The sequence below is a fragment of the Stegodyphus dumicola genome, chromosome 12 (assembly GCF_044657685.1).
Source record: "Stegodyphus dumicola isolate Sdum_Otavi_A_Nest chromosome 12, ASM4465768v1".
Classification (NCBI taxonomy): domain Eukaryota; kingdom Metazoa; phylum Arthropoda; class Arachnida; order Araneae; family Eresidae; genus Stegodyphus; species Stegodyphus dumicola.
This window is the reverse complement of record NC_140779.1, coordinates 28,781,731-28,808,437: the sequence shown is the minus strand read 5'-3', so window position 1 is coordinate 28,808,437 and position 26,707 is coordinate 28,781,731. Positions and strand designations below refer to the sequence as shown.

The 26,707-nt window shown below is 34.8% G+C and overlaps 1 protein-coding gene across 2 annotated transcripts in view; it reads left to right on the top strand.

Annotated features, from left to right (window-relative positions):
• Window positions 1–26,707, top strand: part of LOC118204472 (A disintegrin and metalloproteinase with thrombospondin motifs adt-2-like) — a 209,312-nt gene that overhangs the window by 95,459 nt on the left and 87,146 nt on the right. For both annotated transcript variants that reach the window (XM_085827588.1, XM_085827587.1), the window contains exons 4-7: window positions 1,032–1,176; window positions 2,945–3,216; window positions 4,334–4,420; window positions 8,080–8,201. In XM_085827588.1, the coding sequence (XP_085683714.1) occupies window positions 1,032–1,176; window positions 2,945–3,216; window positions 4,334–4,420; window positions 8,080–8,201 (626 nt within the window). The remainder of the gene's footprint in view (window positions 1–1,031; window positions 1,177–2,944; window positions 3,217–4,333; window positions 4,421–8,079; window positions 8,202–26,707) is intronic.

Here is a 26,707-nt window from a genome sequence, read left to right as displayed (position 1 = left end):
AATTTTTTTGTTTTCCCCTTTCCTCGCATAAGATAGGCATAATATGAATTTTGAAAATTTGGAAATGAAAGTATTTTGTTTCGCTGACAGATAGTTTGGGTTGTAGAACGAGATTTACTTTTTATTCATGAAAGATTATAACCGAATAAACAACTTTTAATGAAGATGGTGTAATATGTGCTCAATTATGGATAAATATATGACTGTGCTCCATATAATGTAGTCACCCAGACGAGAAAAGTGGTTAGTGATACTGATTGCCGTACAAAAGTACCCGGCCTCGATTCCTGGAAAAGGCATGGGTGTAAAATTGCCTGTGTCTGTATAGGAGGTGAGGGTTATGATCCTCCATATTAAAGTGACCACTGCTTCCGGCCTTAGCGGTGGCCAAAGACGGTTAGCCCACCATTGGGAAATTAAAAAAAATTCTATATAATGTTAATGAAGGAGTAAGCACGTGAATTCCTGCATAATTTTAAAACGGAAGATATAAGACTGTATTATATTCAATATGTGTAAATTTAAGAATGATTTTCTGTACGTCCCATTTTAGCAAAAACTTAATTTTTAAAAAATTAAACATGCAAAACCTACGCCTTACTGTAGTTGTTTTATGTCTAATTTCCCATTTCATTTTGGTATGCATCTTCATAGATGAATTCAAACTCTTATATTTAAAACACTTTGCACATTTGTCTCAAAGTTTACAATTCTATAACTATATAGTTCATAATTATCTCATCTTATGCTAAAGTTTCACATAATCTGAAAATTTGGTTTGCAAAAAAAAAAAAAAAAAAAAAAAAAAAAAAGACCTGTTTGGCATCATATACACAGAAATTTCCTTTTGTTTAATTTGGAATCAGCCAGAAACTAAATTAATTAAACTACTGATCATTTAAGTAAACGTTTTTTTCTATTAAATATTTTAATGGACATTAAATTGTTATATTTAACAAGTCCGCTTTACTTATTTAGTATTTAAAATTAGTATTTTTAATCATTCATATTTTTCATTTAAAATGTTTCAGAGAGGATACATCCATACACCCGATGCCAGCTATACAATTCATCCTCTACCAGACAACGTAGTACAAAGGATACAAGATAACAAATATAAGAAACCTCACATCGTTGTTAGAAGAGAAATTTCTCCAGATACGTTTTGTCCTCATGGTAACTATAAGTTCTTACATAACGGTTATCTTTTTATATTTTTAACCTCAACATGCATCAAAACATTTTCATTTATCAGTTAACAATTAAGAAATCATTTAAACTTAATTTGGTTGCTTGTGAACTTTGTACAACAGAAGATATAAAATGATCTACAGATAATATATACACAGAGTAACTGAAAGTGCCATCTTAGGATAATTCATAATCATCTTGGTAAAGAATATTAATATTTAATTGTAGTTTATTAATCATAAAATTATACATTATAATTAATGTAATTATATATTATTATTATTATTATTATAAATTTATATATAAGTAGTAAATTTTATTCTTCAATAGTTGTCAAAATTCATTTAATTGCTAGAGCTACGTTAGGTAACCCATACATTGAAATCCAGTTCTAAGTGAAATTAAGAATGTTTATTTTGTAAATCAGTAAAAACTTTTAGTATTATATACGTTTAATAAATAATTTTAGCATTACTTTTAAAGAAGTGAACGCAGTTTCAACAGCTGCGCAAGTCCTACTAATTAACTAATCCTATTTCAGATTCCTCAGCAAAAATTTGTTTGATACAGTACAGATCGTTTATATATTAAATACTTAAGATTAAAACCGTATGTAGATAACTCTTCACCTCAACGAGAAAGACAAATATACTTCCCTCTTTACAGTAACATAATATTTACTCTTTATAAACTGAGTATTTATACTATTGTGCATTGTGTGAATCTTTATAATCCATATATTAATGCATGACTATAAAGGTTTAGTGGCTAATTTTATGATTGGCACCATGCCTAGTTTCTCGCTTGAGACAGTACCTCACTTACCTTATCTAAGACTTAAGCTACTTATCGATATGTCTTGGAAATTACCACAGAGACTGTGAAGGATGCATAGGATCCTTTTATAAGATAAAGACGAGATAAAGTTAATAGAAGGCTCGTCTTGTGCTTACGGAACCAGCCAGCATTTACGGCGTAAATCAAAAAGTAAGAGATTTGAAATTAAAACTAAGTTAATCGTAAATTAACCGAAAAGTTTACAGACAGAAACCGCGCAAGTTGGCTGAGCACTAATAGAGGCGTGTCAAGCCTAATAGAGGCGTGTCAGCGCAACGCTGCAGATAAACTGCTGTCAAGAGAATCAAGTAGCAAACGCGGCCTTTAGTAACACGCTGTAAGCCTACTATCTAAAACTTTCTTTTAAATACTATTTTTGTCTACTTCATTTGAATACGCGCGAACTAGAAATTAGCATTCTGGCAGGAAAATGCAAAGCGAGAATAACAGAAATGCTAATTATCATAAAATAACTGGTTAATCAAAATAAATGGATATTCCAAGACCCGTTTCCCAACATTTGCTTGCGACACATAAAATTCTATAAATTTTTGTAATAAATTTATATTAGCTTTTAGTATCTGAAATCATTAGCAATCAGTATCTGAGCAACAAATACTGACTGCTAATAATTTCTTTTGAGAAAGAGATAAACCACCTCTCCTGAAATTGTTATTAACCATTCGTAATAGATATTAAAAATAATGAATTAAAATTCCTAATGTGTAGCGTTTTTTATCCATGAGATAAAATTAAATTCGTCGTTTTCCTTTTAACAATTTATATGGTACAAACTATAATAAACAAAGCACTTTTATTCCATTCTCATTTCATAATTTTTATTAGATGTATTTTTAAACAACAATAATTTATCTTACTTTGAAATACTGAAAGCGTTGTTTAACTGTTATGTTAGCACTTCGGAAAAATAATCACTTTTCGTTGAGTAATGTAACGGAAGAAGAACCATCCACCACATCTCTAAAAACTACTCCAGCCATGGAAGAAGAGGATTCTTCGTCAGGGATGAATAAAACAAGGGAAAGACGTTCAACCGAATCCAAAGGCTCTGCTGTTATTGAAACAGCCGTATTCATTGACCAAGCGCTGTATGACCAGATGAGGAGAACTTTTCCAAGTGACACAGACAGACAATTATCTACGTTTGTTTTAACCATGATGAATGCGGTAAGTTGCATGATAATTCTGTAGCAGATAGCAGTCTGTTAATTATAATTGCAGCAGACAGCAGTCTGTCAATTACAAGTAATTGTAGTAGACAGCAGTCTAGCAATTACAAGTAATTGCAGTAGATAGCAGTCTGTCATTTATAAATAACGACAGACAGCAGTAAGTCATTTATAAGTAATTGTAGTAGACAGCAGTCTAGTAATTATAAGTAATTGCAGTAGATAGCAGTCTGCCAGTTATAAGTAACTGCAGTAAACAGCAGCCCAGCAATTATAAGTAACTGCAGCAGACAGCAGTCTATCAATTACAGGTAATTGTACTAGACAGCAGCCTAGCAATTACAAATAATTGAAGTAGATAGCAGTCTGTCAATTATAAGTAACTACAGCAGACAGCAGTAAGTCAGTTATAAGTAATTGCATCAATCTAGTAATTATAAGTAATTGCAGTAGTCAGCAGTCTGTCAGTTATAAGTAATTGCAACAGACAGCAATCTGTCAATTATAAGTAAAGCCAAAATTTTAATCGAATTGCAGTTTAATTTTCAAAGCATATTGCTTTTGATAATTTAATTTTGAGATAAATACAGAACTATCTTTTCTTTAAACATAGTTATTTATGGATTTTTTTTTCATGCGTTGTTTTGGATACTTCAAGATTACATTATTAATATTAAAATAATTAAAAGAATTGTTTCAAAATTTATACGTATATATCTTGTGACGAATATATACTAGGACAAAAATTAGAATTTTGTCAACAGATTTTGAATACTTGAGGTAAACCTCAGATTAGTAACTCCTAAGTAATTATTTCATTCATTTACCTATTAATGTTTTATTCATTTTGTTATAGTTTTGCTCCCTTTTGATTTTTACTTGAAGTAAGTTCCTCACTGGCTGCACCTATGGCATGGCTCTGATAAATATAAAACTATAATCTAAAAATTTTCAAATAAGCATTATATGTGCAAAGGTAGTGTTGTAATTTAAAGTATCAAAACAAAAGACGGAGTTATTATTAATCTACTATAAACAATTTAAAAAATTTTTATTTCTGAATGTGGTGGAAATTCTAGTTGAAATTAATTATTTAGAAACTATTTTTGTTTCAGGTACAACGATTGTTCCAACATTCTTCTTTGGGAAAATCTCCAGATATCCGTTTAGTTTTGTTGGAAATTCTGAAGACACAGCCTCAGGTAAATCCTTTTTAAATATAATGATTCATGGATTTCTAAAATGCAGTTTTACTAGCGGCTCTGTCATGAAGACCTGTATTTAAAGAGTCTTTATCACCTAAATTTGTACATTTAGTTATTTTAGTCTCTATTTCATAAACTTACTTTCATTAAGATGACATTTATATTACTAAAGAAAGTAAGAAAGCAAAATATCTTAAATTTAATCTAATATACATATACCAAGTTTCGAAATATCACATGACCGGAGAAAGCCGGTCTTGGCGCTCAGAGGGTCAAGAAAATTTTTGTAATTTATATATATGTATAAGTTTGATATAATATACGTTAAGATACATAAGTTTGATATACAAAAATATAAATTTAGTAAATATTCCACAACCCGTAAACTATAGAGGGTTCTGCAGAAAAATGTCACAACGACTCTGTAAACGAACGATACAATAAAAATAAGTATGTTAAGCTTCTCAAGTTACCATGGTAGCAGAGATTCACATCCTCCAGGACAATAAGAGATTTATCAAATATTAGAATCGGTTGTAAAATGTTCCGTTTTATAGTTAATGACATTAAAAACGAAATCCCACGCTATTATAACTGTAAGCATAAAGAAACAAACCAGTTGTGTTTAAACCTTTCAAAAATAGTCAGCTATCAAAAGCAACGGCTTATTGAATTTTTAAAAATAATAAAAACTCGGAGATGTTGATCGCAATCAAATGTTTGGAAAATGGATCTAAAAATATCAAAAAAAATTAAATTATGGAACTGATTAAAATGATGTTCGTCGAGAAATCAGATATTTTTATTCGTTAGATTGGTCAAAAATTCAACATATCAAAATCAATCTTTCATCGAAATAAGAACGATCTAGGTTTGAAATCTTGTACCAAAATACGGTCTAAAATGTCAAAATATTAAGAAATTCGAGCAAAAATTTATCTTAAAATTTGTAGCACGTCCAAGTGGAGGGAAACTCATCGTGGAGGGTGACTCGTTTTATATTTGATCCTGATCTCAGTAGTAGCATCAAGTTTAGCATTCAGTGTTTACGTGGGTTCAGGAAAAGTGTGCTTCCTGTACACTTCAGTATAAAGCCTAAAGAAAGATTCTCAAGAAAAATAATACTAGACTGCGCCGTAGACAAAAAAGGCAATAGTTCTAACCAGTATTTTTTCAGGAAACATTTTAAATGGTTTCATTTACACTCATGTCCATAAATTAAGGATAATTCGGAGCCACGCAGAAATCGAACTCTAAAATAAATATATCACCTATAAAATCACTTCACACATCTTCAAGAATCATATGCAAATTTCAGAAAGTAACCAGATGACACCGATGGTACGTCACAATGATGAGAGTGTAAGAGAGAGATATATAAAGAATACAGGCAAAGAAGTAAAATTGTTCGCAGGCGCTTTATAAGCATTTCAGTGCAATAACCGAATAGTTATGACACAAGGGACGCATTTGGATGGTTTTTTACGTGGTAGAATTATCGGCCGTCTGGAATGTGGGCGTACCCAACTGGAAGTATCAGACGAACTTGGAATTGCCCAGAGTGTCATCTCCAGGCTTTGGCAACGATTCCAAGATGATGGTAATGTGAGTAGACGTTACGGTACAGGTCGCCCCAGAGTTACAACGCCGAATGAGGACCGGCATTTGTCAGTTACTGCCAAAAGAAACAGGCGGAGCACAGCTTCAGACCTGTCTTGTCAGCTCTCTTCAGCCACGGTACGACAATTTCAAGGCAGACCATGTACAGACGCTTAGGGCAGATGGGTCTATATGCTCTTGGACTTGTCAGATGCGTTCCACTTACTGCAACTCACTATCGCCTGCGGTTAGCCTAGAGTAGAGAGCATGCATTGTGGACACCGCAACAGTGGGCTTGTGTGATGTTTTTCGACGAGTCCAGGTTTAGCTTGCAGCCTGATTCTCGCTGGACTTTCATATGGAAAGCTCCAGGTACCCGTTACCACCAAGAAAACATCATTGAACGACACCTTTACGGTGGTGCAGGAGTGTTCGTTTGAGGTGAAATTATTCTGGGTTCCAAAACTGACCTGCATGTTCAAATTGGAACCATGACAAGCCAAATCTATCGGGACGCCATTGTGGAACAACATGTACGTTTGTTTTGGGGCGCCATGGGCGCACAATTTGTGTTTATGGATGACAACGCCCGTCCTAACCGTGCAAACATCGTAAGCGCATGCCTTCAATCGGAGGATATCACCCGTCTGGACTGGCCAGCATTCTCACCGGACTTGAATCCAGTAGAGCACGTGTGAGACATGCTTGGCCGACGATTTGCAGCCCGTCAACCTCCTCCTACATGTCTACCAGAACTTCGGAGAGCATTGCTTTTTAAGTGGTGTAATATCCCCCAAGATCAGATCGATAATTTGATACTCAGCATGCCTAGGCGTTGTACGGACTGTATTGCATCGTCTGGGAGACATACAATGTATTAACAATCATACCAACCATGTAATATTGGTTTTTTGTATATAGTGTTTTTTTTTTTTTTAATTTGCTCCAGGGAGAAAAAATCGCTAATTGTTTTAATAATATCAAGCATATAGCATCTTTTTCTGCTCTTTAGCTGTTTAGCTCTTTTTCTGTTTTAATAATATCAAGCATATAGCATCTTTTTCTGCTCTTTTGTTTAATAAATAAGCTTTACAAATAAGTCAAATTTGTTTTGCTTCTAACTATTCCTTTGCCTTATTTTGCATTATCCTTAATTTATGGACATGAGTCTATTTAAAGCAGTGCATTAAAAGAGGTTTAATCTCTTTAATAAAACATCATCACAATTCAGATATTTTATTTTAGCCGGCATAAGCTACTAGCCGTTCTATAAAATATATTGCTAACTAGTAATAACAAGCAGAAAACTAATTGTCTCTAAATCGGGTAATGCTCCTATGTACACCGCGAAAAAAAAAAAAAAAAAAGGAGGGGGAGTGGACAGCTCTATATCTCCCGTTCTACTGGGCCGATTGACGAAATTCAAATTGCGTTTTTTTCATGTCTCGATAGAGCGACGTAGGATATGTATTAGATTTATATATAGCATTGTTCTAATATAGATATTTTGACACAAAATCGGACTTTTTCTGAAGCAACATACGAATTTTTTTTCTATATTTCAATTCTACGACTCAAATTACGCCAAACTACCAGTTTTGTAAAAATCGCACGAGTAGTTTATTTTATTTGTTAGTATCAAGAAATAATTTAATTATTAGTAAAAATAATTAATTTTACTAATTAATTACCCCTTTTTAAGTGTTGGTGAAAATAAATAAAACCCTATACATTTACGGAAATGAACAAGTTAATCTTACTTTCCAATTAACATTTTATTGCGGGAAGACTGCAAAGAAAATCTTGAAAAATTATCGCATTTACCCTATAAACTAAGGCTCAATAAAAACAAAACTTACTAAGCTAAAACGTTAAAATAGTTTAACAGTACTAAAATAATGGCGAAAGTTAAATTTAAGAATTCAGTAGAAAATTCAAAAATCTTCAATTTGCCTAAAAATATAAATTAATTAGAAATTAATTACTGTTTATAAAAGAATATAATCTTAAGAATGTGATTTGAGAAGTATTTTAACCAAAAACTTATCTTTCATAAGGAGTTGCATCCGTCGGACAATATTGATACTTACCTCACTAATTTCTGCATCTGGCAACATAACAGACGTCATTATGGAAGAGGAAAGTCGCCTCGGTGGGATCACGCTCTGCTACTGTCTGGGTAAATTAAAATAGTTTCGTTTGTTATCTTTTTAAATCAGAGTATTGTTTAAATTGTTTATGTTTGTTGTATCTTAAGTTTTTTAATGCAGAGATTAAGTTACAATTATTTTATTTTAGTATCCTTTAAAGTTATATTTCTTTCAGAAGATAATATTGTTGCGTGCGTACGGATTCGTTACTAAATGAATGCCCAAGTCCGATGAAAAATGAACAAAAATTTATTATTATCACAACAAAAATGCTTAAATTTTCTCAAATTATCACGCAGTATTACAATATCTCACAGTAGTTTTCTTTTAACTACTCAAATGTCCAATAGAACGTAATTCAAAACAGCTAAAGAACGCTAATCCGCGAATTCGCTACAATCAACAACAGTAGTTTTCTAAACAACAACAAATTAAGCAACTACTACAAACTGAGATGTTTTCCTCCTTTTATAAGATTTTCAAATCACGCGCTAGAATTTTCCAGCACTTTCTCGAAATCAAAAAGAGATATTTATTTATTTAACGCACGCGCTCTTGTATTTTTAATTCTTCCGGCTTAGCTTTCTTTTAATATTCGTCACGCGCTGCACTGCGCGAGAAATAAAACCATTTAATTTATAACTGAACTAACATTAGCTTTTTAAATACCAAATTCGTAACACTGCCCCCTTCCCAAGGACTGCACGTCCCGGGCAATACAATCCCTGGACAGGAAGCTAAACTTACAACTGTGGCATAAATGCAACTGAGGCATAAACATTACATTACAATATCAAACAATATAAACAATAAATGCAATAACTAACTTAAACAAATCAAATGCTATCAAATACTAATACAAAACAAATGCTAAATACAAATCAAATCAAATACACATTTATAAACAAAAAGGACCATGGTCTGATATTATTTACATTACGTACTATGGCCATAGTAATAAGCTAATCTGTCGTAAGAGTTCGAAGACTCACGGATCCGAACCACGACGTCATTCGTGTTCAGCACTGTATATGGACCATCCGAAGGTGACTGTAATTTAGGACTCAGTCCTTTTCGTTGAATCGGGTTCCACAACCACACCTTGTCTCCTTTGTTGGATCTCTGTCTAGTACCTCTTGTGTCGCATCTGGTCTTCATTTTCTCCGTCGCGAAGTTGACTGGCTTTCGTGCAGAACGGTGCATCCCCTCAAACCGGGCCTGGGCATCTTGGATGTGTTCCTCAGGCGATGAAGGCGCATCCGTAGGGCGACTAAACAGGCGGTCACAAGGCAGACGAAAGTTTCGACCGAAGAGCTTCTGGGATGGAGAATAGCTGGTAGTCTTGAGTTTCTTTTTGACCCTGGTATGATTTCGGCAGCTTCCCGAGCTCGATCTTTCGGACAAGGCGTCGACATTTCCAGGCGAGGATCCCTTTTGAGGATGGATAGTCATGCCATCAGATGCTGAAAACAGCTTATTGTTTGTGAAATCTAAGGAAAAATTGTATTTCCTTAAAAAGTCCAATCTGAGTATGCATGAATCTGTAATATCCGCTACATATGCCGTGTGATGGTAGGCGGCACTTCCAAACGTGATGTTTACGTTTAACTTCCCAGTTATGTCGATCTTGTCACCAGACGCAGTCTGAAGGGTAACACAGGATGGCGTCCAAATAAGTTTATCTTTAAACTGTTCAGCTAAATCTCTCCTAATGATGGTAACATTAGCTCCTGTGTCAATGATCATATTGCAAGGAACTCCATCGATATTCCCATTGATGGACAGTCCGTTATTGTTGCCACTCACTATAGAGATCTTAAGCGCTTTAAAACAGGGTTTTTCATTATCTGGCAACCTGCGATCCTTGATATGGTCATTAATTTGTTTCCTGCGTCGTTGCTCAGAAATTGTCTCAATTTTCGTACCCTGGGGTGTTCTGCAATTCTTTGGTACATGGCCTTCAGCTCCACAGTTCCAGCACGTTGGTTTCTTGTCAGTCCTTTTCCTTCCCGTGGCATTTAATTGTCTGTTTAAATCGTATGCCTTATTTTCCGTGCTCTGGGGAGTTCTGCAGTTCCTTCGTAGGTGGCCTTCAACACCGCAATTCCAGCACTTTAGGGTCGGTTTCGTTTCACCACTATTCCGTCTTAAAGCATTCACTGGTCTTGTCAACTCATCCATTTTATTATCCGTACCCTGGGGTGTTCTGCAATGCCGTCGTAGGTGACCTTCAGAACCACATCTCCAACATCTTACAACCACTTTGTTCTCACTGCTACTCCGTATCAAAGCATCGACTTGTCTGGATAAATCATCTAAACGAGCCATCAACTGGTCCCCTGGGTCGTGGACTCGCACAGCTCTGACTGGGTAGCGATCCCTAAGAGTTGCTTGCTGGGCTGCCTCCAATTTCACGGCGTACAACAGAGCGCTTTTTACATCCTTTACATCTGCCATTCGCAGTGCTTTCTGTATTTCAGGGTCCCGGATGCCATCGATGAAATATTGCAGCGACAGAATTTCCCCCGTTTCTCTCGGGCAGTCCGTAAATGCGAGGTGGGACAGCCTTTCAACATCCGTGGCGAGTTCCTGGAGTGATTCGGTGGGCTTCTGTTGACGGGATTTTAATTGAAGCCTGCTGTAGTCCTTTAAACATTTCTCGCCAAAGCGCAGCTCCAATGCGCCGGACAGAGCTTCGAAATCTAACCTTTTGTTTTCGGGAAGAGTCTGAAGGATATCCGCTGCGTCGGCTCTTAGAGAAGCGGCGAGATGACAGGCCTTAGCTCGGGAATCCCATCCATTCGCATCCGCCACGATAGAAAATTGTGTCTTATACACCTGCCAGGAGGGTACGCGCTCTTGTATTTATCAGCACTGCACGTGGTTATAACTAGATTTTTAATCAGAGTTGCACTGGCCGCCTACTTTTACTGAGCCAGGCTGTCTGATCAAGCATAAAGAAATATTAGCGAAGTTAAAATAGGGAGCGAGGGGCAAATGCACATTACGCTCAAAATCTGAACTTCAAATAATGGAAAGCAACCACTGAACGGATTTTTATACCCTCTGGTAGTACCAAGCGCGAGGAGGTAAAGCCATCTATCGGCAAAAATAATTGAATTAAGATAGTAGAATTTTAAAGGCATTAGGAAGGACTGGATTGGACTTCAAATCATTAACTAAACTTCCCATCATATGTGGATAGCTTCAGAGGTGGACGAGCAGGCATTGGTAAGAATTTAAAATCATCACTCCTGCTCCCTGCCGACGCTACGAATTTCTTTAAAGTATCTATTTCTTTGGCAACTGCAGAAACTCTCTCATCAATTTGTTGTTCGATTTGGTGTTGAACGGCACAAACTCTTCCTTCAATTCGTTCCTCCACAGCAGAAACTCTCCCTTCTATATGTTCTTTTACAGAAGAAGCTCTTTCTTCTATTTCTTCTTTCACCGAAGAAACTCTTTCTTCAGTTAGTCCAACTTTATTTTCAACTGTGTCAATTCTGCCTTCCATAGCTTCAAATTTATTTTCTATTATGCAGGTAATCTCTCTTTTCATTTCTTCTTGACCTGCTTCAATCTTTTCTTGACCAGCTTGTACGGCTTTCATTTCGTCCTTAACAGATTCCTGACGCAACTTCATTTCTTCTTTAACGGACCTAATTTCTTCTTTAACAGAGTCTTTCATTTCTTCTTTAAATGTAGCAAAGGCTACCATGAATTGTTTTAACTGTTCTTCCATCGCTCTTGTGATTGGCATTCAAACCCCACTCCTGACACCAAAAATTGTTGCGTGCGTACGGATTCGTTACTAAATGAATGCACAAGTCCGATGAAAAATGAACAAAAATTTATTATTATCACAACAAAAATGCTTAAATTTTCTCAAATTATCACGCAGTATTACAATATCTCACAGTAGTTTTCTTTTAACTACTCAAATGTCCAATAGAACGTAATTCAAAACAGCTAAAGAACGCTAATCCGCGAATTCGCTACAATCAACAACAGTAGTTTTCTAAACAACAACAAATTAAGCAACTACTACAAACTGAGATGTTTTCCTCCTTTTATAAGATTTTAAAATCACGCGCTAGAATTTTCCAGCACTTTCTCGAAATCAAAAAGAGATATTTATTTATTTAACGCACGCGCTCTTGTATTTTTAATTTTTCCGGCTTAGCTTTCTTTTAATATTCGTCACGCGCTGCACTGCGCGAGAAATAAAACCATTTAATTTATAACTGAACTAACATTAGCTTTTTAAATACCAAATTCGTAACAATATTGTTTAATTTTTAACGACACATCTTACATATTATTACATATGTTTAAGAGCAACTGATTTTAAGGCTGATGCAATAAGTTATTCTTAACGTGAAGTCTTAAATAAATTTTAAAATTTTAACATTAATAGTTATTGAAATAAATAAAATGCAAATACTATTAACTATCACTTTATGATATTTTAAGAAGTTTATATTATTTTTCATCATAAATACTAAAGATCGTGCTTTTAGATATCTTTAAAAAATTGCTGCTTTGAACTCCAAACAATTAAAATAAAAATATTTGCAAAAGAAAACAATTTATTTAACCTTTATTCGACTTTGCAAAATTAAATTACATGTAAATTAATGAAAACTGCACAGTTATTGCAATTTATAATAATGCATAAATTTTAATATTTGTGTTAGCAATGATTATCGTTTTTCTATTTCTGTTTTTAATATTTTCATATTTTTCTAACATATTTTTTTAATAAATTATATTTCACTACTGCAATAAAAATTTACTATTTTCTATGTTACTAACTAATCTATAACAATATGATAAGTAGACTAGACTAGAAGAGAAACACGCTAATGTGACAATCAAAATCGTAAAAAACAACCTTATATTTAGCGTAGGTATAATGAAACACTCAATCGATTTCGAGGGCAGCTAAAGGTCCCTCCTCATCAGGAGAAAGAAATACATAGAAAGAAGAAAATAGGAGAAGGAGTCACAGAAACACGTAGTGCTTATCAGCACTGCACGTGGTTATAACTAGATTTTTAATCAGAGTTGCACTGGCCGCCTACTTTTACTGAGCCAGGCTGTCTGATCAAGCATAAAGAAATATTAGCGAAGTTAAAATAGGGAGCGAGGGGCAAATGCACATTACGCTCAAAATCTGAACTTCAAATAATGGAAAGCAACCACTGAACGGATTTTTATACCCTCTGGTAGTACCAAGCGCGAGGAGGTAAAGCCATCTATCGGCAAAAATAATTGAATTAAGATAGTAGAATTTTAAAGGCATTAGGAAGGACTGGATTGGACTTCAAATCATTAACTAAACTTTCTAAATCTTTGTGAATGTGAAAAGCCTCAAGAAAATCCAATTCGCCTATGGAAGAAGCCTTTTGGATGATTTTTGCTGACCCAAAATCAAAATTATGGTTAAAAGTCCAGCTATGATACGCTATTGAAGACTTGTTAATTTCGCCTTTTTTGACATAAGATTCATGTTCCTTGATACGAAACTTCAACGCTCTTTTTGTTTGGCCAATATATCTTAAACCACACTGACATGATATACTATAAATTCCCCAAGAATTCAAGACAGAAACGCAATCTTTTAGAATCGAAGGGTGAATTTTATTAATAGGGGAGAAACCGACTTGAAAATTGAATTTCTGGAGAATCCGTGCAATTTTATAGCTAACAGAAGGATAAAATGGAAGCACGACAAGGTCATTAATATTATTTCTAACAGTGGAATGTCTTCTTTGATGGGAATCTGAAAATTTTTTGACGGCTTTATCAATAATCACGGGAGAAAATCCACGGTCAATCGCAACTGCTCTCAAATAATTAAGTTCATTGGTAAGCAAAGTGTTTAAAATAAAGTGATAAGTGTTTAAAATTCTCTTGTTAACGCTTAATCATAAAGCAATGACTACTAAATCACTAATCCAATCAAATCATAATTTTGCCTCTTCTTCTTCAGAGAACAGTTTCCACATGTGAAGATTTTCTTTTATCTATGGGACATAAATGAAGATCGATTGTTTACAAAATATAGAATTAAAATAGTTAACTGGTTAACAAACTATAAAATTACGTATTTTAATATAAATATAGCTTTTACCATCAACTCTCAAAAGCCATTTAAAGATTTGTCGATTACTGTACGAAAACATTAAGTGGTATCAATGATGAGAATTTACACTACGAATATCAGTAACTCTATTTTCAAAATAGTTATGACTGGTAAAATGTTATTATTTAAAAATAAATGCCAGTTAACAGCTACAATGAACGGAACTTTTCTACATTTGCCATCCCCACGTGAAAAGCATTTGTAAAATAGGTTGGTTTGGTTTATGTAATTACGGCAAAGCCTCGAGGGCCATCTGCCTAAAGGGAGGGATGCCTAAGGGGTGGATGACTTTCTAAGGGAAACTGGCTCGTATACTCTTTACACATGGAAAAATCACGAAAACGCCCATGCAGCTACCCGTTCGCGGGATTCGAACTTCGGACCGAACTACCAGTGTTCAGCTGGTGAACCTCACTTGTAAAACAGCGTGGAAATTGCTAAAAAAATAGAATAATAGAATAATATTTTTGAATTTATGCATCACAATATTTAGACCAAGATTTTCAGATCCAAACTTATATTCAAAAGTGCAGCTGAGTGTAATGAATTTGATACCATAGTTAAGTAAATTCTGAATCAAATGCCCCCAAAATCTAAAGAGGAATATTTTATTGGATTATTCCTTCATATGTGCTGTAATAAAATAAAATTAAACCTATATACACTCACTTCCAAAAGTTAAGCACGAAGAGAAAAATGCTAATTTCCGAAAGCCAATCAGAATTGAAGAGGATGCAATTCGCTGCAGAGGTAGATGGAAGAATGCAAATATGTTAGGTAACAGCCAACCGCGCTTTCATGTCAAGAAATATGCAAAAACGGCAGTCTTATAAGAAGCCAGCTTTATGAAGAGTTACAAAAGTTGATTGTAAGTGCTGATAGAAGGTGTTTAAAACTTTCGTACAATTTGTTTTCAAGACATACGTGTTTCTATGACTTCCAGAAGACGAATGGAAGATTCTGAGCGCTGGCGTGCTGTTGGGCGCATTGAAGGACAGTCGATCACACATGTTGCTCTTTTCTTCGGCGTTCATCATTCTGTAATTTCACGTTTATGGAAACAATTCCAAACCACACAGACAATTGTCCGAAGGCCCGTAGCCGGTTGCCCAAGGATTACAACCCCCGCGGAAGATCGATATATTGCTATTGTAGCCAAGCGGAATCGCAGAGCGACCTCCACACGTGTGACATCTATGGTTACAGCGTCCATTGGTAAGGCGATATTTGCAGCTACTGTATGCCGAAGATTACATATGAGTGGACTGTACGCCCAGGTACCTCCAGTTTGTATTCCTCTATCCGTCCAATCAAGAGGGGCACGATTACAGTGGTGCCGGGAACATGTCAATTGGAATGTGTCTGATTGGGGCAATGCCATGTTTACTGATGAGTCAAGATTTGCTCTGGAACCAGATGACAAGCGTATAAGGATATGGCGTGAACAGCGAACACGCAATCAGTCCCAAAACATCACGCATTCCGAGGCGGAAGCATTATGGTGTGGGCAGAGATTTCATTAGGATAACGCACTGACCTGTACATCTTTAATAAAGGTTCTTTGACTGCTGTCCGGTATCGAGATGAAGTCCTAGAACCCATTGTGAGATTGCACGCTGCAGCAGTTGGCTCTACTTTTGTTTTAATGGACGATAATGCACACCCCCATAGAGCTGACTACGTCGATAACTACCTGGAGAGTGAGGGGATTGCGCGTATGGCGTGGCCAGCATATTTGCACGACCTTAATCCTATTGAAAATTTTTGGGATGCTCTCGGCTGTGCTGTATCTTCACATTTCCCAACTCCAGCCCCTCTTATTGAGCTGGAAACTGCTTTACAAGAAGAATGGCGATTGCTTAATTCTGTGGTGGTTGACCACCTAATTGAAAGCATGGTCACAAGGTGTAAACTTTGTATACAGATGAGGCGGGATCACATACCCTATTAATGTCCTTTTTTTCATTTTATGCTGTTTATTTTCACTTTATACATAATTCTGTTTAAGTCTCCAGTATGTCATTATCTGATAACTTACAAAAATTTAATATTGTTTTCATTTCTGTACATAATTATTGGTTTTGTTTTATGCATAAATATATATGCTACTTTCCTACCGAATTTTGTGTCAATCAAAGTATTTGTTGATTTTTTTTGCATTTTACATCTTCGTGCTTAACTTTTGGAAGTGAGTGTAGTTAGGATATTTTCATTTATTGTTTCTTATATTTTTACTTTTCGCTTTGCACATTCGGAAAAAAAAATCAGGTTGAAATTAATACAAATTTGACTCTCCAAATACTTTAATACAAATCTTGCATCGATAATTCATTCCTTCTATCTGATTTAGCGTACAAAGGACAGAAACAGCTGTTGCAAAAACAAGCACTGTAAGGGACCAATGATAACACAAGAGAGGAGAGTGAAAAAAAGATATACTGGAATTATAAGTTACTTCTGGAAACTGAAACTTCTTTTTTAGGACATTCAGAATAATGCCCTAAAAAGTCCTAAAAAGGGACTTCATTCTGAATGTCCTAAAAAGAAAGTTTCCAGAAGTAACATATAATTCCAGTAAAACGTTTTTTCACTCTCTTCTCTTGTGTTGTCATCGGTCCTTCCCAGTGCTTGTTTTTGCAAATGTTTTACGCTGGCAGTTTTCATCATACGTGTATCGTTCTAATGCCATTTATGGTTTTTCAATACGCTGATCAATTTGAGCAGGAAAAAAGTGAGCATTGCCATTTGAAAACTTCAATATGTCACCCTAACCATGAGAGATGTATTGTTGTAAATCATGACAATATAGATCTCATACCCCTTCTTCCATGACAAGACAACAATAACATGGATCGCATACCTTCAAATAGCAATAATCTGAAAATTTATTTCAGTTGTTTGAGAGGGTAGGCCGTCTATGTTCATACATCAGGGAAGTACTTTTATAATTACCCTGTGTACTTTTTCGTTTATCTCCAAATTATGTCACGTCAGCTTAAGGTTCCTTGGTACTTTTGGCTGAGAATTATTGATCTAGATCGCGATGCATTTCTTTTCCGATTCTAGGACAAATCTTGATTCACCTGTGAAGACAAGGGCTTGAATACAAGTCAGGTACTGAACGATGCACCATACAGGATACTGAATGCTGCACAAATTACGATGAAACGATGCTTGAATACAAGTCACATACTTAACGTGTTTTTGGCCAGATGGTCTGAAAGATGCGCAAATTTCGCAATGCGCAAATTGCGCGTATATTTCTACATACTTTGTGGTACTCCTTCTACTGATATAATTGCTGAGTATTAGCCTTCGTATATCTGTCATTGCAATCGTTCGAAGAGCTCGTGTTGTCGGTATTTACGTTTGGCCAGTAACTTTGGGGGTGAAATTTTAAATCTAGGCACCTTGAAAGCGACCTTGACCACCGCTGATGTTTGAAACCCCAAGTACTAAGTACTACCCAAGTACCAAGTACTAAGTACCCCAAGTACTACCCAAGTAGAATGATGACTTGCAGAGCGGCGTGGACTCCATTTAACGGCCTTTCTCATTGCCACCATGTTGACTGGTGTACTCCCTGTTTTTCACTGCACCCCTCTTATTTACTATCAGTCAGTAGCCACAAAGTTTCGTATCCAGTTCTTGACGACATGGGCTGGTGGAAGAGCATTATTACGATGAATCTTGAACTCTCTTCTAAATTCACGCTGAGAGATCACGTAACTCTTGCCGCTTTTATAAAATGCCTTTACAGCATAAGCACGTTGCGCTCCTGTCCACGGCTCCATTGTTACTAAAAATGCTTTAAAGGTTTTTACAAGTTGGTGGTAGAAACTTTCTGTCCTCTTCAGACAAACCAAAACAAGCGCTGTTGCCAAATCGCCCAATCCACTGCCGCACTCTTAAGTACAGGGTAAACAGAACAATAAGTATCTACGAAGTGTTAATTATTACTTCTAATATTAATAATGCTTTTTCATTATTGTGCGTTACTATGCTGCAAAAATATCTATCTGAAAACCTCAAGTTAAATTCTTTAATTACTCTATGAGAAGAAAAATAGCTCTGAACACACCTGTAGTCAATTAGGCGAATGGATTTCTAGTGCTCGTCTTAGGTAAAAAACGACTTACTTGTGATTTATTTGTCGTCATTGTATAATTGGAAGCACATCCGGCAAACAGTTGGTAGGTTCGAAGTTAGAATCTAGAGCACTGAATACTTTTTATGTTTTTTTCCTAGACAAAACTAATGACTCTACAAATGAACCAATATATTAGTAAAATTTAAAGAGCTGTACAGAGAAAGCGAAAGCTATCTATATTGCTCTCGAGTTTTTCCACCTCCTTTGTTTATTTCCTTCTCGACAATAGCAGAAAAATACTATTAATTGGAGAAAAAGACTGAATATGGCAAGTACACTGCGGGAAATAAAACAAAAAAGGACAGTTCTATAGCTCCCGTTTTACTGGGACAATTAACAAAATTCAACTTGAGTTTTTCGCGTCTCGAAAGTGCGATTTAGGATATGCATTGGATTTATATATAGCATTGTTCTAATATAGGAATTTTGACACAAAATCGGACTTTTTCTGAAATGATATGCCAATTTTTTTCCATATTTCGATTCTAAGACTCAAATTATACCATACTGCCAAGTTTTGTAAAAATCAGACGAGTAGTTTTTTTTTACTTCCTTGTACGAAGTAAAAAGGAAGTATTGTAATCGCGAAAAGGTTCAGGCAGCATATTTCAACGAAAATATCCCATTTTGACCTCTTTCAAATGCAATTTAACGATGTAATTCCGTGATATATGTACGTAAGGACAGAATAAAACACTCTTTCCCTCCAAAAAAATTATAAAACTGCTTTAAAATGAATTCTGAAGAGAATTTTTCGTGGCGTCTGTACGTACGTATGTACGTACGTATCTCGCATAACTCAAAAACGAGTACCCTCAGAACGTTGAAATTTTGTATATAGGGACTGCTATAACATGTAGATGTGCACCTCGTATTTTGGTTGCAATCGGCTGCACCAAACGTATATAAATATATATATATATATATACACTCTGTTACCCGGCTCAGTGATCTCAGTTTCTTTACTCTTATATGTTTGTAAATTGTACATTTTTTACTTTAAAAATGATTGAATTATGTTGTTTTTATCTTCCGGTTAAGAGTTTTATTCCTTTGCCGCTAAGCCTAATTTGATGGCGGCCATTGTTCTTATTTACATTTGAAACAGCTGAGTAGCGGATTTGTTGCCAATCTAGAGAAACTTAGCTTCGCAACAACAAAGATAACGCCTTCATTTATTATTTAAATCATGCTTAATCCTTTCTGAAATTTTTTCGAGGAAATAAGCGTTTAAGATATACTTCGTAATTTTTAATACAGATATTTTGAGTTTTTATGCATTTTTGCCTTGTCGCGAAATGAAAACTGAATTAATTGAATAAGAAATACTCAATCGTCTGTGAAAAACTGTTTCTTTTTTGTTTTGTTTGCTTAATTTCGTTCTAGCTTTATTATGATTAGCTTTAAATACATCGTTCTAGCTATATTATGGTATTTGAATAGAACATGTGGCAACGATTAGATAATTCTTTAAATGATATAAATTTTGTGCATTCTGAGTTATATAATATGAATGAAATATAATACTGTTAAGTGCACCTAGCGCCAGAGTGTCGCTATGGTAAACAAAGTGAATTTTAAAGAATGCATTTATTCTATTGTGGTTTATGCGGTGTCAGCGAAGTAAGTTTAATTCAATCTAGTAAGTTTAAATTAAATGCAAGAAAAAATGCGTATAATTTAATATTCCGTACAAGGAAGTCACGTGGTGTACACATCAGATTTGTTTAAATTACCTATCAAGATTTTATCTCTTCAGTTTTAATTGAATTTGGTATATATTTGTTAATATCTCTTTTTTTATTAAACTTAATTGATTCTTAATTTCATATTCGAAAATTTAACTTCGTTCCAAATAAAATTCGCCCATTTTTTATGATTTATTTTTAAAATTTTTATTTTTAAATAATTTTTGCATATTTTTCGAAAACAAATTTGAATTATAACCTGTAAAATTTTTGACATTGTCTTAAAGTGTAAGTATTTCTAGGCACATCTAAAAAAATTAGAGATTTTAATTCAAAATTTTCTAAGATAAGATACACATGACTTTACATATTGGCGCATTTTGAAATTTGGCATATTTGTTATAAGCGATAATAACGCCAAATGTGGTTTACGCACTTTGTTAAAATTATTTGAAAGTATAAACGGTGACTTTTATTCCGCTCGTCTACAATGAAAAAAAGGAAAGGGGAAGGTTTGCTATAAATTAAATGAATTATTATTCATTAAAAAAAATGCGCCAAAATAAATTTTTGAATTCCTCCGTAAATTTCGCACCAAATGTTACAAAATTTAATATTTAGGCATAATTTGAGTAGTAAAAAGCAAAATATGGAAAGCAAATAGGGTAAAAGTTTGCAATTGGGTGCACCTTGTTTTTTGGCTACTCTTTTTTGACGCCAAGATCGGCGCCAGGAAGACACAATTTCAAGATGGCCCTACACAAAACCAAAATAAGAAGTCAAAGAATTGCACAAACTCTCTGTCCATGTGCACATCGATCTGGTTTCACTTAAAAAAATCATCCTAGAATTGCACAAACTAGGCATTGCGCACTGCCTTAAATTTGTCCCCATCAATCTATTTTCATTTAAGTAAAATCAGGAAGCTAAAGCAAAGTTAAAACTATCATGGTAACCAGAAGGTAAGTTTCATCGCCAAAACTGAAAAAAAAAATTGTCGCTAATCGAAAGGATACCCAATTCTACACTACAGCCAAAAATAGGCATGTCATTTCAGAAAAAGTCCGATTTTGTGTCAAAATACCTTTATTAGAACAATGCTATATGTAAATATAATATTTCTTTTGTTTTCTGTCGCAGTGTACATTTCCTGAGTAATAAAACCGCATTTTCGAATACTGAAAATATAAAGCTTGAAGTCTATGGCAAGCTAAGGCCAAAGGAAAAACTGTTGGAAGAAATGTCACACATTTAATCTGTTTTAGGGAAGAAATATATTCACTAGACATATTAGTAGTAAGCATGTTCAGAAATATTCAGAAAATATTTCTATTTTCTTTGTAGGGTTCCTCACTTTGTAAATGCTATGCTACCGTTGACGTGAAGAATCCTAAGAACTAGTAGCGAATAATCGCTTGAGTTCGTGTACAAATACGAAGGGTTAACTATCCCTTTATTATTTCAACTAAGATTTAACAAAATCCGTCTGTAGAGTCATTAAGATTTTTTTTGGGGGGAAGCCAGAGAGATGAAGAATAGCAACCGCCTTCGCCGGTAATCGAACCACGGACCTCTGGATAGCAGCCCAGCGTGCAGAACCACTACACCACGAAGGCACGCTAGGAAAGTGGGATAAATACCTTATACTACGTCTTGGAGAAATACAGTAAAGCTCCACTTGGGCTTGAACTTAAGAGACTAAGAATTAAACTCAAACTAATCTAAACTAAAAGAGATATAGCCGAAGCTATCAAGATTCTAACATAGTTGACTCCTTAACGTTTAATATCCTGCGAAGCTATTAAGGGCCTTATGTAAGGCCGGGCGAAATAATACCTTAAGAGAGAGTAGTCTAAAAAAGGCGGACGCGTGCTATCTAGAAATCTGGTAGCTCTCTCTCTCAAACCGAAGAACTTCGGGTTTAAATACCGCTCCTCATTAAGTATTCAGACTTGATTCTAAAACTACGTTCTGGCCGGAAATCGTAAGTTAAAGTTAAAAACTTGATAGGAAAGAAGTTTAACTCAAAATTAAAACTGTTAATAAAATTAAAATAACCTTACAGCTTTAAGTGACAAACATATCAGAAATTTGTATCTACTACTAAGGCGCTATCTAAATACATGATATAGTCATATTTCGTTCGTAATAAGATAATGCTCCTTGAAGGTGCTGCCAGGAAAATTACAGATGGATATTCTATCGTTGTACTGCCGTAATTTTAGATAATCTGTCCTTGTACTGCCGTGTCTCAAGCCTTGATTTTTGTTTTCATTGAGTTACAGCTATTTTGTGGGTGCGCGGAAATTAAAAAAAAAAAAAAAAAATGATAAAACTGAGATATAAATAGTGTTTTCCTTGATCATCATTCGTCGCTTTTTGTTAATTTTCCTAGTGATCCAAAGAGTAAAAGAAAATAACATAAATGGCTAACATTAAATTAATTACAAATTCCGTTAGGTGGAATCATACATTCGATCAAAAATTCCAACTTTACGATATAAATCTTGATTTTAATTCCGTTTTTAGACGTCTTTCTTTCCTTTTCCGGTAGCCTAGGTCCAAAATCTTCAAAATTCCGTAATCATAGAAAAATAAAATACTAAGACTTCAAGAAACAATTTCTTTTTACGTGTGCAGTTAAGCTAAAAGGCTCATTTACCACCTCACCTACTCTTTCCAAAGGCAAATGGTGGCAACACTGCTACCGGGATGCGCGCGCAAATGGTCTGTATGTAATTTATGTGTTTCGCTCTCTCACTCCACTGTGGACAGAGCTGAGTGAACAATTGGTACCGATGCGGAAAATCAAATATGTTCTTAAGGTCAAGCGGAACAGAGAGAATTCACCTTTTAGCCTTTAAAGTGGGTGGGATGGAACCGGAAGGTAGTTAGCAGGTATCTTCTGCGTGAGATATCGGTGTTTGCGTTCTGACAAAACATGCATTTTCTGCAAATTTCGCTCAATAAAGTGAATAACAGAATCTCTTTTCTCAACTACACGGAAGTGTTCAAAAGATTGATGATGTGCTTCAGAATGAATCCACAGTTTTGTGGTTCAAAGCTCCTTCGATATTATTTTCGATTCTTCCTGGAAATAGAAGCTTTGGTAGTAACAAAATGGAACAGTAAAAATCGAAGCAATTGCTCACTCTTTTGAAGCTAATTGATTAAGTGCTATTGAAGCCATGTTATAAAAATCTGATGTGTAGACCACATGACTTCCTTGTACGGAATATTAAATTATACGCATTTTCTCTTGCATTTCATTTAAACTTATTAGATTGAATAAAATCTATTTCGCCAACAGCGCATAAACCACAATAGAATAAATGCATTCTTTAAAATTCAATCTATTTGTTTACCATAGCGACACTCTGGCGCTAGGTTCACTTAACAGTATTATATTTCGTTCATATTATAACTCAGAATGCACAAAATTTATACCATTTAAAGAATTATCTAATCGTTGCCACATGTTCTATTCAAATACTATAATAAAGCTAGAACGATGTATAAAAGAAAGTAAGCAAACAAAACAAAAAAGAAACAGACGATTGAGTACTTCTCATTCAATTAATTCAGTTCTCACTTCGCGACAAGGCAAAAATACATAAAAAGTCAAAATATCTGTATTAAAAATTACGAAGTAAATCTTAAACACTTGTTTCCTCGAAAAAAGTTCCAGAAAGGAATAAGCATGATTTAATTCGCAATAATAAATGAAGGCGTTATCTTTGTTGTTGCGAAGCTACGTTTCTTTAGATTGGCAACAAATCCACTATCCTGATGTTTCAAATGTAAACAAGCAATGGCCGCCCTCAAAAAAATTTTTAGGCTTAGCGGCACTTAAACAACTTTAAAATTGTTGATGATTCTAAACATATTGCATACAGATTTACTAAAGGCATAAAAACCTTAACCGGAAGATAAGAACAACCATCATTTTTAAAGCAAAAAAATGTACAATTTACAAACATATAAGAGTAAAGAACCTGAGATCACTGAGCCGGGTAACAGAGTAGATATATATGTAAATATATTTATATACCTTTGGTGCGGCCGATTGCAACCAAAATACGAGGTGCACATCTACATGTTTTAGCAGTCCTATATACAAAATTTCAACGTTCTGAGGCTACTCGTTTTTGAGTTAAGCGAGATACGTACGTACGTACATACGTTCGTACAGACGCCACGAAAAATTATCTTCAGAATTCATTTTAAAGCAGTTTTATAATATTTTTGGAGGAAAAGATTCTGTCCTTACGTAGTATTCTGTATTTATTCTGTCCTTACGTAGAGATATCACGCAAAAACATCGTTAAATTATACTAAACAAGTTTTTAAATTACACTACTTAAAAACTACTTTTTCTGCCTCCCGTATGCGCCATGCTGATGATAAATGAGCTGAAGCAGTACACAAAAGCCAATAAATTTAATTTAATTATTTGGTACTAAAACTTCGAACGATTTATATGCTTAATATTATGTGTATTTATTTATTGTTTGATTTACGCTTTTCATTTGGTTTTTTTAGCTTAAACCTGATTAGAGTCGTGTAGCTGTGGGCATGAGTGAAGAAGCTCAATCTTTTTTAAAGTTAAGATAGATTTGCTCAGTTTAGTGAGTTTTAACGCTAAAATGGAGCTCTCCCCCAAAAAATCCTATTTGGCCAAAATTATGGCCATAGTTTATAACTGAGGGTGGAATTCTAAATAAGAGCATTGCGACAACTCGCGTAATAGGAAATGTATGAGAAAAAGCAAGCAGCCAATGATAGCAGATGAAACGAAAGCAGAAGCTGTTAAACGAAGTTTTTTTTAATAAAAACTTTGATAAATTTGGACAGGATTGTTAACTAATCGCGCTTTAGAGTTGAATCATCGTATGGAAAGTGGATCGGAGTTTAAAAGACAGATACAATTTTATTGAAGTGCCGCCCAGATGGGAAAGTAGTTAGTGACTCTGACTGCCTTACTGCAGAGACCGGGCAACATAATTCACAAGTGCACATCAGTATCGCCACTCAGGGAGGGGTTTCATAAATGGACCAATGAGCCTCTAGCGCTCTTGTGACGCTGAATCTTTGAAACTGTGCATTGGCTATTATTATAGGATATTTTTTTTCCGATAGACTGCAATAAAATATGCTAAGACTTTTACTACTTACCTGTATTATTATGCTTATATTTAATAATACTATTATAGGATTATATTATGTATGTATTATATAATATTATGCTTGTATTAGGGATTACATTATGATAAGTATGCTTATATTATTATGAGGTATTTTTTTCTGACAGACTACAATTATTTACATATATTTGACCTAACTTCGCAATGAAATTATAATAAACTGCTCTACACTGTTTACAGCATCCATTGTTTTTAGCTATTTCAGTTCTCATATCAAAATGAAGTCATGTCATGCGACTTTTGCATAATGATAATCACACAGAGCCGCCCAGACAGTGTAGTGGTTAGGGAACCGACTGCGATACCGATGGGTCCAGGTTCGAACCCCGAAGAATGCATGGATGTAAATTGTCTGTCCCCTCATAGGAGGTACTGGCCCACCTATTAGGTGCCTCCATAATAAAAAGACTATCGTTTTCTGCTTTAGTAATGGCCAACGCCTATGAACGGCTAGAACACGCCGTTGGGAAAACAAAAATTATTGAAGTCCTAAGAAGAATTGCGTAAGAAATTTGGTAAAAGTGAAAACAAAGATCTGCGAAGCAGTTTTCTTCGCCTTTAGGTAATAGCTTTAATATTGATTAATATGTTTCTTGAATTAAATTTCATTGTCAAACCAATATGTAAGTAATTTTTTTTTTATTTTATACTCTTGAAATTATTTAAAGTCTACATGAATACCTTTGCATATATCGAACGTGACATTTTATTATGTTCTCATAGTCTCATTATCCTCGAAACAATAGAACTTAACAAACACGGTTAAAGAAGAATTACTGTATTTACATGTGAAAAGCCATAAAAATCTCATATAATACCCTATTCAATAGCAGAACACAGCGGAAGTCACATTTCGTGACTTTTCTCAATCGGTCACTCGTCGGAAGCGTAAGAGAATAATATAAAAATTAACATCAAATTATAAAAGAAAAGATTCGTTCCACTACGATGGAAGATGTTCGCGATGTATTTATGTACAGATTTATGCATTTGTTATACAATTTTGAAGCTCATCAACGGCAGAGCGGTAAAGTCGATGAGTACTGGTAGTTTGACTGGAATTCAAATCCCAGCTAATGTGCTGGACGTTTTTTGAATTTTCCCCACGTGTAACGTGGATACGAGCCAGTTTTCCTTAGAAAGTCCTTCATGAAGGCACTTGTTCCTATAGGACGATAGTTCAAGTGTGCTTTTCTGTAATAAAAACCAACCCAATTATGGATGCCAATGGCTGATATGATGTAAAGTTTGCATCTAAGTTACTTTAATTTTGGTTTTAAGCTTGTGAGTTTTTCAAGCTTTCGAATAGGGCCATTTCAAAGAACTTTCTAAAAGGCTAGGATAC